The 13,510-nt window shown below is 44.5% G+C and overlaps 1 protein-coding gene across 1 annotated transcript; it reads left to right on the forward strand.

Moving 5' to 3' along the window:
• Positions 1-200: 200 nt before the first annotated feature.
• On the forward strand, positions 201-1,865 carry LOC124553369. Its single transcript, XM_047127241.1, has 4 exons — positions 201-424; positions 978-1,098; positions 1,302-1,419; positions 1,566-1,865. Exons 1-4 carry the CDS (start codon positions 201-203, stop codon positions 1,712-1,714), a joined length of 612 nt encoding a protein of 203 aa, XP_046983197.1. The 3' UTR covers positions 1,715-1,865.
• The last annotated feature ends 11,645 nt before the right edge of the window (positions 1,866-13,510 follow it).

The following is a 13,510-nucleotide window of genomic DNA, read 5'->3' on the forward strand; positions in this document are numbered from 1 at the left end:
GGTCGGTGTGGAAGGAAGCATTGGGGGATTTTATGAGGACCGAGTCCTTGCGAGGAATCAGTTGGGAGATGGGAGCATTGGGGCAGTATTTCCGGATGGCGAGAGTGAGGGAGCGGGCATCAAGGAATTGAGGGTCAGGATTGGAGAGGACAAAGGTGTGGGTGGCAGGCGTGGCGGGGGCGGGGGTCGGGGCCGCGTCCATGGGAGTGGGTGGGTCACGGGGATTGGGGGTTTTTTTGGAGGAGACTTCGGGGGAAGGGTCAGCATTCGGGCGCTTGGAAGGTTTCGTGGACACCACTGGGTGGGGAGATGGCGGGGGGCAGGACCACCCTGAGCAGCGGAAGACGCAGACGATGGGGGCGTGGGTGTCACTTACAGGAGAAGTTACCATATCTAAAGAATACCTTACCAAGAAATTTTGTGGGTATGAAATATACTCTTCACAGACAAACCAAGGGCGAGGGTGGTTATTGCTATTTTATTAGCAGTATAGAAATAAATACTTGATATAACTACGGAATTGTTTCTTACTCTCAATATTTTCGTGCTGAACTTGTAAAGTAAAATAAGCAGCGCTTGAATACTTCAGTGTTGCTTGGCGCTGCCAACAGATGTTACTGCGAGGCGCCACCTCAGAAAATATGGCGATCATTTTAGCTCCGTCTGCAATTCGTGACTGGCCGAAACCGAGTCACATTGTAGCAACTACTCCTAAAAACAAAGCTTACGCACACAATTCTGTGGGAGCTGTGACGTTAGCGTTCTGCAGTTGAGCAGTGCTATCTGTGGTAGAAGCGGTGTTTCATGTTTGGAAGCGTGGTCATTGCATTGGTTTGTTTTCGTAGCAATGACTGAAAGCATGGCTTTGTTTTTGTAACATTTGTGGCGGAAATCTTGTTCTCACTGTCATATGCGATTCGGATTGTTATTGAGCATGTGCTCAAAATGCCATGCAAGTGCTGTATGCCCTATTGTAGAGGAAACTACGACAACGGTTTAAAAGTTAGCGTCTTTTCATTCCCGTCTGATGAAGCATTAAGATTGAAACGGATCGCTGCACTTCGTAGGAATGACTGGGAACCCAGTAAACAGTTCGTTGTAAGTATCTGTAATTTAAATTTATTTCTATATTGTTACCCTTTTTAATACTGTTATGTCACAGAACTGAATATTCAAATCAATAGCCTATCTATAACGAAGCATAATACTTTTAAGCTCACTTTATGCAGTCCTCAGTTAGATTTCATTTGTCAGTTTACATTCTGCCTTACGTTAACAGTAAAATATATGCTTCTTTTCAGATATGTGAACTGCATTTCACTGTAGACGACATTGAGAAAATTACCAGTGCTTACGACCCAAAACTGGCAAACTCTTTACAGTTTACAGCACCTTTGGACCGTCCACGTTTAAAGAAACGTTCGTGAAAATTTATCGTAAAGGGTACTTGTAATCAGTTTACAGATTAAAGTACAGGTTCCTTAATTTTCTTACGATATTGTTAAATATGTAAGATCATTAAACATTGCTATACGAATCTCATGTTTATCTCTCTCTATTTGCAGATGCTGTACCATCAAAGTTGCCAGGAAGACCTACGTATTTATCTTCAAAACAAGCACCAGCTCGAGAAGATCCAGAGGGTCGCGAACGTTTGGGGAACCAAGCACTTGAGAAAGTCATGGAGCAGAGTGTGGAATCACACAAAAAATGATGGAGAAGAGTTCATTTGCTAGTTTAGAAGATTTTAAATCAAAATTATCTGATTGTGAAAAGCACAGTGACTGGGTCATGGGTGTTAAAGGATGCTCCTTATCTAAGTGTTGTGTGTCATGTCGTTATAAATAGTGATTTAGTGTTAAGTGCATTTGTGAAGGAAGCTGAGCTAAATTGTGCTGGTAAGATTAAATTATCAAACCAAGTAAGTGATACTGGTACAGTTAGCAATATTTTGAAAGAGTTGTATGTGATGTTTCATATAAATGAGGCTCCATTTGAGGCAAGTTTGTCTTGCATTGAAGACATTTTGGAAAACTTGTAAGAAAAATTACCAGAAAGTGAGCATAAAATTAAATTTTTGAAGGAACAAGTTTCATTTCCAAGATTTAATAGTCCAACACAGATTAGGTACGGGAGTGTTTCAATGATTTTATGGTCATTAGCCTATTCTATCAGTCCACATGCATATAGGTTTTTAGGAGTGCTCGTAATTTTTCCATTTCAAGTCCCAGTACTTTGTCAAAACTTTGCAGTATACTTCCAACTAACCCAATCATTCAAAATCAGAGTGAGCAATTTCTCAGTTACATACCACAAAAAGTTGGTGCTTTATCTGTGAATGATAAAACTGTCCTGTTGATGGATCAGATTTATTTAAAGTCACAACTTGACTATAAAGGTGGCAATGTTGTAGGTGGTGCTTTTAACACAGATGTGGTTTTGTGTGCAACTAGTGCTTATGTTTTTATGATCCAGAGTATGGATTCAGTGTACAAAGATGTGGTGCATATTCTCCCAGTTCACACAATTCAATTAAACTAGAAGCAGTGGGATTTGAGGTAATAGTAGTAGCTGACAATAATGCTATTAATAAGGAAGCTATTTCATACTTTTCTTTCCCCCCCCCCTCCCTCCTAGTGTACAGATAAAATAGGTTCATCCTGAGCAGACTTCTGCAGACCGCCCAATTTACTATTTTGTAGATACTGTACACATTTTAAAATGTAAACGGAACAACTGGGGTAACGAAAAGGACCAAATTTTGTGCTTTCCTTCTTTTAGTGATAGCTTGAAAGGAGGTCTTGCTTCTGTTACAGCACTGAAGGAACTACATTTACTAGAAAAAGGAGAACTATTGCAGTATGGCAGCACTTTAACTCTTAAGTCACCATATCCAAATTCTTTTGAATGGCAAAATGTGAAATTAGCATTGCGTATTTTTAATAACATGACAATTGTTGCAATGCAACAACTAGGTGCAAGAAAGAATTTGAAAACTGGGAGAGTATTGCCACATTTGTAAAAATAATAAGTCAGTGGTTTGATATTAAATGTTGAAACGCTGCTGAAGGGTAAAAGGCTGAGAAATGTTTACCAAGAACAGATTCAATTCAAAACATATTCATGACTTTTTGAGGAACTTTCTCTCGTGGTTGTGTTCATGGGAAGATTGCAATGGAGGAAAGAAATTGACCAGAGAAACACACTTTCCTCTCAAACATACTACTGCAGCCTTTATTGATTTTAGTGAATACTGGCTGTGTGAGAAGAAGAGGACATATTTGCTCTTTGGGAAAATACAGACAAACAGTTTGAAGGACAGGTTTGGGAAATACCGCCAACTTAATGGGGGAAGTTACCATGTATCGCTAAGGCAGGTATTTGGAACAAGGAAAATTAAGGGCCCAGAGTATGTTTCCTCTTGTATTAAAGTCCAAAGTGTTTGGTGATGTTGTAAGACCTAATTATGTTGATGCTGCTTGTTGTAGAATCCCAGGCTTTCAAGATATCGACAACCCAGAGCTATTAAATGTAGTAGTTGATGATAGTGATGTTGATGAAATAGACGAAAACACTTGGCCACTACTCCATTATATTGCTCACACCAAATGCATCTAAAATAAATTGTCCATATTGTGAAGGGTTTGTAACATCTGAAGAAACAAGACAAGCAGATGATTTGATAATGGCAAATGACAGGGGAGGTTTAACATACCCTAGCAGTGATGTAGTCACATGTGTTTCCTATGTATACTTAACACTATAAAAAATTATAAAGAAAAGGAAAAATTTGTTCCTGCAACAAGTAAATCAAAGAAATGTGCTTGTGAAAGAAGCAGCCATTAATGTGCCAAAAGACTTACTTCTTGGTTTCCATTGTTTAAAAGGTCACACTCTTGAGTCTATCATACATTGTATATTGACTTGCAGTGCAAATATTTTACTAAACAACTCTGTAAAACGAAAAAATGATGTGTGTGTGACAAAAGAAGTAAGTATTTATAAAAGAATGAAAAGGTCTTGACATCTGACTCCTTGTCACAAGAAATTGTGAAATAAATGTTTTCTGGAAATTTACTTATTAAAGTGAACCTTGTTAAGTATCACATGCCCCTTTTTCATAAGTTACTAAATGAAAAAAATTTTTAATAAATGATTTACATTATTTGCGGTGAATTTTTAAGGTCCTAGTGTAATGTTATTAACAATCAAGGAAAATCATTATTACTTATGTAGTCTAAACTATCATGTAGAAGGTTACCTAATTATAAAAGCGAATATGCATCAAGGCAATGCAGTAAGTGCTTAAAATTTTACATCGCATAAAAAGTAGGTAGTGGTGACTGAAAAAATAGGATAAATGATTTATATTATTTGTAGGCGAATTTTGAAGGACCTAGTGTTTTTTAATTCGAGGAAAATCATTATTCCTTAGGCAGTCGAAATATTGCGTTGGTTACCTAATTGTAAGATCTAATCAGCAGCAAGGTGACGCTATAAGTGCTTAAAATTCTAAAAAGTAGGTAGTGGTGACTATATGAACTGCCTTTGAAGATACAGGATCCAATATTTATATAAATCTTTTTCACTCAATCGTGGTACGCCACAGTTCATCATTTACAATCTAGGTGATACAGTATACAGTACTCTCTTAGTTGAAGGTTTCATTGTTTTCGTTACTTCTATCATTAGTCAAATAGCGAATGTGCATTCCCTTCCGCTACTTCAGTGCTAGTTTCTGAACTCAGTCGCAGAGCTGTGATGTCACAGCAGGCGTAGCGAGGCTTTGTTCCTTGGTGGTGTTGATAGGAGAACTACGATTAGGTTTGTTGAAACAGTCGCCGGTGGGCTCACACGCATGGTTGTTGCAAACAGAAAACGTAACGTCGCCATGTTTTTTAAATTTTGCCTCTGTACTTTCTGTATGCCTTCATTAGCGTCATCAACCCCATATTTTCTCTAACTTCTGCAACTTTTCCGCCATTTTACCGTTTTTAACAAAGTCACCGTTTTATTGCCTTTTTATATCGTTTGTTATCTTCCCATAATGTGTTTTTTTTTCTCTTTTCTTATTTGGGCTTTACGCGTCTATCGCCAGGGGGGATTGAATTCAGTAAGGGAATAAAATTAACATCTCGAGGGTTGGATCCCCTCACTTCCAAATCGGAGGATTATGCCACCCGGGCTACTCTCAAGGTGCCTTTGCCATCTGTCTGCCGGCTGCCGCCCGGTGCTCCCCACCACCACCGCCGCCGCCGGCGTCCCCCTGTCCTCATCACAGCCACCCTCCATATTTGTCTATTTCCCCATTTCAGTGACTCCTATTGCCAGTGGACAACGAATTTCATCGTGGACACACCTCTACTTGCCCTGCATCCACCATTACCTCGTGGAGTGCCTCCCACGACCTTAAACAATGTCCTAACCTTGGTCTCCTCCTTCCTGCAACACCTGCTACGAATTCCACCCCACCCACTCCTCCAAATGCAAAGCCAAACCCCCTCTCACCAATCCTGAGCTCACTGTCCCCATTCACCACATTGACCAGCCCATCCATCCCATCAATTTCCTCCACCCTCCCCCTACAGCTGAAGACATCTGGTTCCTGACCATTGTTCTGCTGAATATCCACCACTGCAACTTCCCCATACAATCCAGCAGATCTCCCTTGCTGCTGCTCCTTCTTCCATTTCAATAGCTACGCCACTTACTCTCACAACCAGGCCCACTTTATCTTCATATCCCTAGACATTTCTTTAAGCTCCTCTCTGCTCTTCCCCTCCCACTCTGCTGAGCTACTGACGGACAAAACAACGAAACTATCGTCTGAAGAACACGTGTCTGATTTCTACCAAACACATACAGGCCCATTCTGAGTGCTGCGCAGATTGCCAAAAGACTTCGTGATAGATTGGAACGGAAAGCCGGGTTTTTCTTAGTACGAAAACACACGGCATTCACAGACAATTCTAGCTACTTAATCCATGGCAGCAAATGGATAAATGTATGTACAATGATGCTGGGAGTGGAATGACAAATCGACATGATTGGGCTGAGCGCCCTTTATTTGACAAAATAATACTAATCTGGAATCTAGATTTCTAACTTTTATGATGGTTTTTATGCACTCAGGCCCCAAAGAAACTGGTATAGGCATTCAGATCCACAGATACCATTCACCACATCAACCAGCTCTGTGCTGCATTGTGCAGCTACCTACTGCCAGGTACTCCATATCAATGACATCATGAGAGAGCAGAATGGGACGCTCCACGGAACTCACAGACTTTGAACATGGTCAAGAATTCACAGACTTTGAACATGGTCAAGTGATTGGGTATCACCTGTGTCATAAGTCTGTATGCGAAATTTCCCCACTCCTAAACATACCTAGGTGCACTGTTTCCGATGTGATAGTGGAGTGGAAACTAGAAGTAACATATACAGCACAAAAGCGTACAGACCGACCTCGTCTGTTGACTCGCAGAGACCGCCGTCAATTGGAGAGGATCGTTATGTGTGGTAGGCAGACATCTATCCTGACTGTCACACAGGAATTCAAAACTGCATCAGGATCCACTGCAAGTACTATGAAAGTCAGGCAGCAGGTGAGAAAACTTGGATTTCATGGTCGAGCAGCTGTTCATAAGCCACACATCACGCCGGTAAATGCCAAGCGATGTCCCGCTAGGTGTAAGGAGAGTAAACATTGGACGATTGAACAGTGGAAAAACGTGTGGAGTGACGAATCACGGTACACAATCTGGCGATTCAATGAACAGTGTGCGGGTATGGCGAATGTCCGGTGAACGTCATCTGCTAGCGTGTGTAATGCCAACAGTAATCTTCGGAGGTGGTGGTGTTATGGAGTGGTCGTGTTTTTCATGGAGGAGGCTTGCACCCCTTGTTGTTTTGTGTTGCACTATCACAGCACGGACCTACATTGATGTTTTAACCACCTTCTTGCTCCCACTGTTGAAGATCAAGTCGGGGGTGGCGATTGCACCTTACAACACGATCGAACACCTATTCGTAATGCACGGCCTGTAGGGGAGTGGTTACACGACAATAACATCCCTCTAAAGGACTGGCCTGAACAGAGTCTTGACCTGAATCCTATAGAACACCTTTGGGATATTTTGGAATGGTAACTTCGTGCCAGGCCTCACCGACTGACATCAATACCTCTCCTCAGTGCAGCACTCCGTGAAGAATGGGCTGTCATTCCCGAAAAAACCTTCCAGCACCTGATTGAACGTTTGCCTGCAATAGTGGAAGCTGTGATCAAAGCTAAAGGTGGGCCAACACTGTACTGAATTCCAGCATTACCGATGGAGGGCGCCACGAACTTGTAAGTCATTTTCAGCCATGTTTCCGGATACTTTTGATCACATAGTGTATGTTTCGTAGGGGGAAACTGCTGTTAATTTTCAAGCTTTTACGTGAATATACTTTGCGCATCCTTTTGCAAGCGAGAAGATATCGTGAAGTACGATTGGGAAAGGCTGTAAATTAACCATCTATGTCCCTTTATTGAGTCCAGATGTTGAACAGAGAGAATGTTAAATACGCTGACAGAAGAAAAAATCGCACCAACAAATAATAATTACTGTGGAGTAATGAAATTTCTTGGCTAAACTTGCTTTGGTGACATATTTCAGTGATTAACACTGCAAGGTCATAGGTTAATTTAAGTGCAAGATAAGCTGTCGCAAATCAAAGGGATAGTACACTATTAACCAGCGTAAGTTCCAAAATGTTGATTGAAACCATGAAAACGTAGATGTATTGTGTTGTGCAGGTCTCAGGTGTCAGTTTGTGGGGTGGAGTTCCATGTCTGTTGCACTGGGTCGGTCAATAACGGTATGGTTAATGTTGGTTGTGGATAGCACTGGATCTGTCGTCCGATGATGTCTCATATGTGCTCGATCAGACAGATCGGTGGTGGAGCACGCTAAAGCAACATGTCGATTCTCTGAAGAGTGTATTGAGCTACAATAGCTGTGTGCGGTCGAGTGTTATCTTGTTGGAAAACACCCACTGGAATGTTGTTCATGAATGGCACCACAACAGATCGAATCACCGGACTTACATACAAATTTGCGGCCGGAATGCGTGGGATAACCACGAGAGTGCTCCTGCTGTGATACGAAGTCGCACTCCAGACAAAAGCTCCAAGTATAGGTCTATTGTGCCTATCACACTGACAGGTTGGTGGCAGGTCGTCAGCTGGCCGAGTCCTAAATAACACACGGCCATCACTGGCACCGACCGACACAAGAAACTCTCATGAGGAAACACAGCAAACTGCACCCTGCCATCCAATGAGCTCTTGCTTGACACTAATTAAGTCGCAAATGGCGATGGTTTGGGTTCAGTGGAGTGCACATTACAAGGCGCCTGGCTCCGAGCTGTTCTTGAGGCAACTGGTTTCTAACAGTTCGTTGTGTCACTATAGTGCCAACTGCTGCTTACACTCCTGGGGCAGACGCAATACGCTGCACCATAACCATACGCCAAACACGATGGTCATGCCTCTTGAAAGTGCCAATGTGCCTGTCTGGAGCTCATTTTTCTTGTGACTACATTTTCGTGACCACTGCTGACAGCAATAATGTACAGTGAGCACTTTCCAGCTTAGTCTTTTTGCAGTATCACAGACAGAACATCCAGCTTTGCGTAGCCTTATAATACAGCCTCATTGAAACTCAGTGAGACATTGATAATGGCATCTTTGTCTCCTTAAAGGCATTGTTGTTGGCCACTGCGGCCGAGCGGTTCCAGGCGCTTAAGTCCAGAACTGCGCTGCTGCTATGGTCGCAGGTTCGAATCCTGCCTCGGGAATGGATGTGTGTGATGTCCTTAGGTTAGTTAGATTTAAGTAGTTCTGAGTCTAGGGGACTGATGGCCTCAGATGTTAAGTCCTATAGTGCTTACAGCCATTTGAACCAGTTTTGAAAGGCATTCTTGACTAACATCAATTCAGCACACCCAATAGCAGAGGTAACTGAAGCTACTAGCACCACCCTTATGCGATTGTGACGCAATCTGAAAAGACATAATCTTTCAGACGTAGAAACACACCTGTCAGCTTTTGTTTATAATGCACAACGTCTTCTTGGTGTTGGTATTTTCTTTCCTGTCTATGTATTGGTGATCCTTCTACTTCACTATATTATCTGCTTTCCGTATACAGAAACATATGTGCTAACATGTACCAGATGCAAACTCGTAGCTACTCCAAGTTTTCAATGCAAACTTTTGGAAATTCTTGCAGTAGGTTAGTTAATTCTGAAGTAGCACAATAACTACAACCATAAGTAAAATCAACAGTTATACTCTACAAATGACTGTGAGATGCATGGCAGGGGGTACGTCCCATTGTACTTGTTATTAGGGCTTTTTCCTGCTCGATTCGCACATGGGGTGCGGGAAGATGGATTGTTTGAATGTGTGCAGAAATTATTCTAATCTTATCCTCACTATGCCCCTGTGAGCAATACGTAGCGTGCTGTGTTATTTCCCCAAGCCGGTCTCCCGTCTCAACATCCTAGCTTAAACCTCACCATGTCGTGGCAGCATCGTATCTTGTTCAGTAACATCCATTCTCTAGCTACCAACAACCATCTCCTCATGCACACCCTCCTGACCCACTACGTGGATGCCTTCCTCATCAATAAAACTTTTCTCCAGTCCCCGCGTATCATAAGCACTTCGCCCTACTTCATTCACTGCTCCGATAATCCCTTCCTGATTGCACGTGGCAGAGTTGCCATCAGCCACCTACGCCAGGTCCCTGTTTGGCTCCAAATCCTCCTTCGTGACCCCACTGAACATTTTAACCTCAGCCTCTTTTTCCCTGGCCTCACCATAACCTGTGCCACCATCTATGTCCGTGCCACTGGCCCCATACCATTTAACATCCTTTCCCACATTGACTGCACCTTCTCCTCCTACGTGATTGCCGCCAACATAAACATCCGCAGTTGTACCACCGCCGAGCTAGGATGGTGGCATCAGTTCTTCACCTCACTTCAAGCTGATTTCCTTCCCATCCCCCACCACACCTTCCCCGTATCCAATACCAGTCCTAACATAGTCCTGGCCTTACAGTGGATGTTCTCGACCCTATTGGTAGCATCCATCTCCCTGTCCTTATCGTGACATATGGGTGAAACCCACGCCTCGCTCCATGCACCGACCCTCCCCAAAAGTTCGTCCACGACTACTCTCGTGCTAAATAGAATGCCTACCGGGCGACCCTAGGTACCCGGTTTGATGACCACCCTCTGGCCTTCCAGCATCCTGATGATGTCACCCATGCCACCTGCTTTCTCCACCAAACCCTGTCTGAGGCTGTTGAAGCTCATTTCCCCACTACCTTCATTCACCTGCACTGCCCCACTTAACCCCCACAGGCCATCCTTCTCCTTCATGAATCCTGCCATCTCTACCATGATTGGCAACTCTAGGGTGGGATCCGAAATTTGCTCGCTGCCAAAAAACGCTGGGACTGACACCAGCACCCACCTAAGTGATACACTCCCTATCACATCATCCAAGTACTGGTCAGCCTTCCATCGCCTTACTGGATCTAATCCCTCCCTGCAGTATCCCCTCCTCCATGATGATCAACCTTTTCCTGACAACCTCAGTAAGGCCAATCATATTGCTTCCTACCTGTCCAATATCCTTACTATTCCTGATGATCCCATGTTTGATTACTCCCTCTTCCCAGATGTCTGTGATTGTACTGACACCTCTGGTCCCCCGCATGCCCTCAGCTTCCAGTACTTGGACCACATCCCACACACACCCCTTAACATTCCCATCACCACACAAGACACCATAGCCACACTTCACACTAAACGTTACACCATTCCTGGTCACGACCCTGTCACCTACCACTATCTCTGTGAGGCACCCATATCTTTCCTCACCATCCTGGCTGTGCTCTGTAATGTGGTCCTCATGATCGGCTACTACCGCAACCTGTGGAAAACCTCCCGGATCCTGATGTTTGTCAATCCTACCAAACCACCCACTGATGGCTCCTCCTACCATCCCCTCACTCTTCAGCAATAACTTGGAGTCCATCTTCACCTGAAGAATTCACCAGCACTTCCACCTGCATTGTCTCCTTCCCTCTATCCAATGTGGCTTCCAACCCTCCTTCTCTGTTGATGACCTCCTCCTCCATCTCACCCACCTCCTCTCCGGCCAACTAAATTCCCATCGCTCCACCGTCTTCATGTCCCTTGACCTCAAACGTGCGTACAACCGTGTCTGGCATTCGCACCTCCTCGACAGCCAACTAAATTCCCATCGCTCCAGCACCTTCATGTTCCTTGACCTTCAACTTGCATACTACCATGTCTGACATTCCGGTCTCCTTTTCAAGCTCCAAACCTCCGCCCTTCACATCAGTTATTCCTGTCTGGTCGCCTCCTTCGTCTCCCACCACCCTCCTATGTTACCATCCACAATACTGACTCTTATATCTTCTACCCTTTCGCCAGTGTGACCCAGGGCTCCATCATCTCTCCTCTTCTTTACCTCCTCTATAAGGCGAACATGCCATCACCCCACCCCATCCAACTTCTCCAATTTGCTGATGAGACTGCCTTCCTTGCCCTTGGCCTCACCCTCCAATGCTCCCAATGCCTTCTTCAATCCCACCTTGACCAATTCACCGCTTGATGTAACCAGTGGTTGCTCATGATCAATCCTTCCAAAACCCAGGCAATCATGGTAGGGAACACCACCCCTATCTTCCGTCTCCTAGATTTTTACCTAACCATATATTGCCACCCCATCAACCTCACCCCAAACTCTAAAGCATCTTGGTGTCACCCTCAACTGCCGCCATTCCTGGACCCCCATCTCTGGGCAGTCCAAGATGAGGCCCGTACCTGCCTCTGTCTCCTTAAACTCTTCTCCACCCAAACATGGGGTTACAACTTCTCCACTCTCTTCCACACTTATCAATCCCTCATCTGCCCCATCCTCTGCTATGCCTATCCCACCTGGGTTTCTGCCCCTCCCACATACTATAAGTCCATCCAAATCCTTGAATGCCATGTGCTCTGCCCTGCCTATTGCATCCGCCTCCCATCCCCCATGTGGATCCTTTCTGACTTGATTCCCTTCCCGCACCTTCTCCTTTTCCTCAAACAAATTCTTTACACACCCTGCGGACTCGATCCTCCACACCCACTTGTCTCTCGCCTCTGCGCCCACCCTGTCCCACTGCCATGCCTGTATTCTTGCGTCCTGCCTGCTCTTCATCTTCACACTCTCCACACTCTCGCCCAGTGTGGTTTTTGCCGACTTCCCTTCCCTGTGATGTCTTTGTTCCCCCATCTAGCCATCCTACCAGCTCTAACCCCCTCTCCCTCTCCCCCTTTTTTCCTCCTGGTCTCCCTCTCTTCTACCAACCTTCCTTTCTTCCCTCTCCCCTCTCCCTTGTCTCCCTCTTCCTCCACTTCTCCTCCCAGGGCTTCCAACACCTACCCTCTCCCCTCACCCCACCCTTCTCTCTCGCGCTGGCTCCTTCCCCTTCTCCTTCCCTCATGCCTTTTCCTTACAGTCAGTGGCAGCCCCCCCCTTCTTCAGTGTGTTGGTTACCTTTTCGCTGATGATCCTCACCACAGTGGTTCAGTGCACCACTGTTTCTTCAACAGTGTTTTTCGGTGTCCTTCTATGTTTGTGTCTCCAACTGGATGTCTACATTTTTTTTAACTGTTGACCTCATTTGTGTATACCAAGCCTACAGACGAACGACTTCATTTCTATAGTGTTACATATTGTCACCATGTTTTTCCCTACATATATTTTCTATTGTTTTCTATTGTATCTAATGTTGTACCATTTGGCTGAAGAACCACATATGTAGGCCGCTGCAGGCCCATCTCGTGTGAGGAATGAAATAAGAATAAAGGAACCAAAAAGGAAAAAAGTTATTGAGGGGTAATGAAAGTTTTGGATATGACCTCATCCTCTTCCCCCACCTCCTCCTTCTCCTCCAACATTTACACATCCTTTACTCTGTCCACAGGCTTGTTCCTTCTCACCCCCTGGTTTCCTCCTTCCTCTCCACCCCTCGCCCATTGCCGCGACTTTATCGCTATATCCCTCCCTCTCTTAACCACCACATCCTCCATCTCCTTCATCAGGGCAATTTCTAGCACCTCCCGGATTTTGAACTTTGCTGTGACATCTACGCTTCCTTCCAACTGTAACCCCCATGTCCTCCCCTCACTCCCTTCTCTACTCTCTTTTCCCCTCCCTCCCTTCTTCGTCCGTCCTTCCTCATATGTATGCCCCTGGCAGATGCTCTCTGTCGTCGTCATCAGTGTAGTGCATCAGTGTTGCGTTTGCTGCTGTTCTCCTGTAGGTCAAGAGGTGTGATTTTGATTGCGTGCTGGACTTGTACATAGTGTTATTGTCAGTGATTGTTATGTGCTACACTGTCCGTCCATACATTTATGATCCAGCATGTTGTTTTGTT

Source organism: Schistocerca americana, chromosome 11 (genome assembly GCF_021461395.2).
Source record: "Schistocerca americana isolate TAMUIC-IGC-003095 chromosome 11, iqSchAmer2.1, whole genome shotgun sequence".
Taxonomy (NCBI): Eukaryota; Metazoa; Arthropoda; class Insecta; order Orthoptera; family Acrididae; genus Schistocerca; species Schistocerca americana.

What these genes read in the sequence shown, in the direction of transcription:
- LOC124553369 (XM_047127241.1), top strand. Translation starts at nt 201, where the DNA reads ATGGGAGTGGGTGGGTCACGGGGATTGGGGGTTTTTTTGGAGGAGACT. An exon ending in CTTACCAAGAAATTTTGTGG is followed by an intron (nt 425 to 977) that starts GTATGAAATATA and finishes GCCCTATTGTAG; the next exon opens with AGGAAACTACGACAACGGTT. An exon ending in CCGTCCACGTTTAAAGAAAC is followed by an intron (nt 1,420 to 1,565) that starts GTTCGTGAAAAT and finishes CTCTATTTGCAG; the next exon opens with ATGCTGTACCATCAAAGTTG.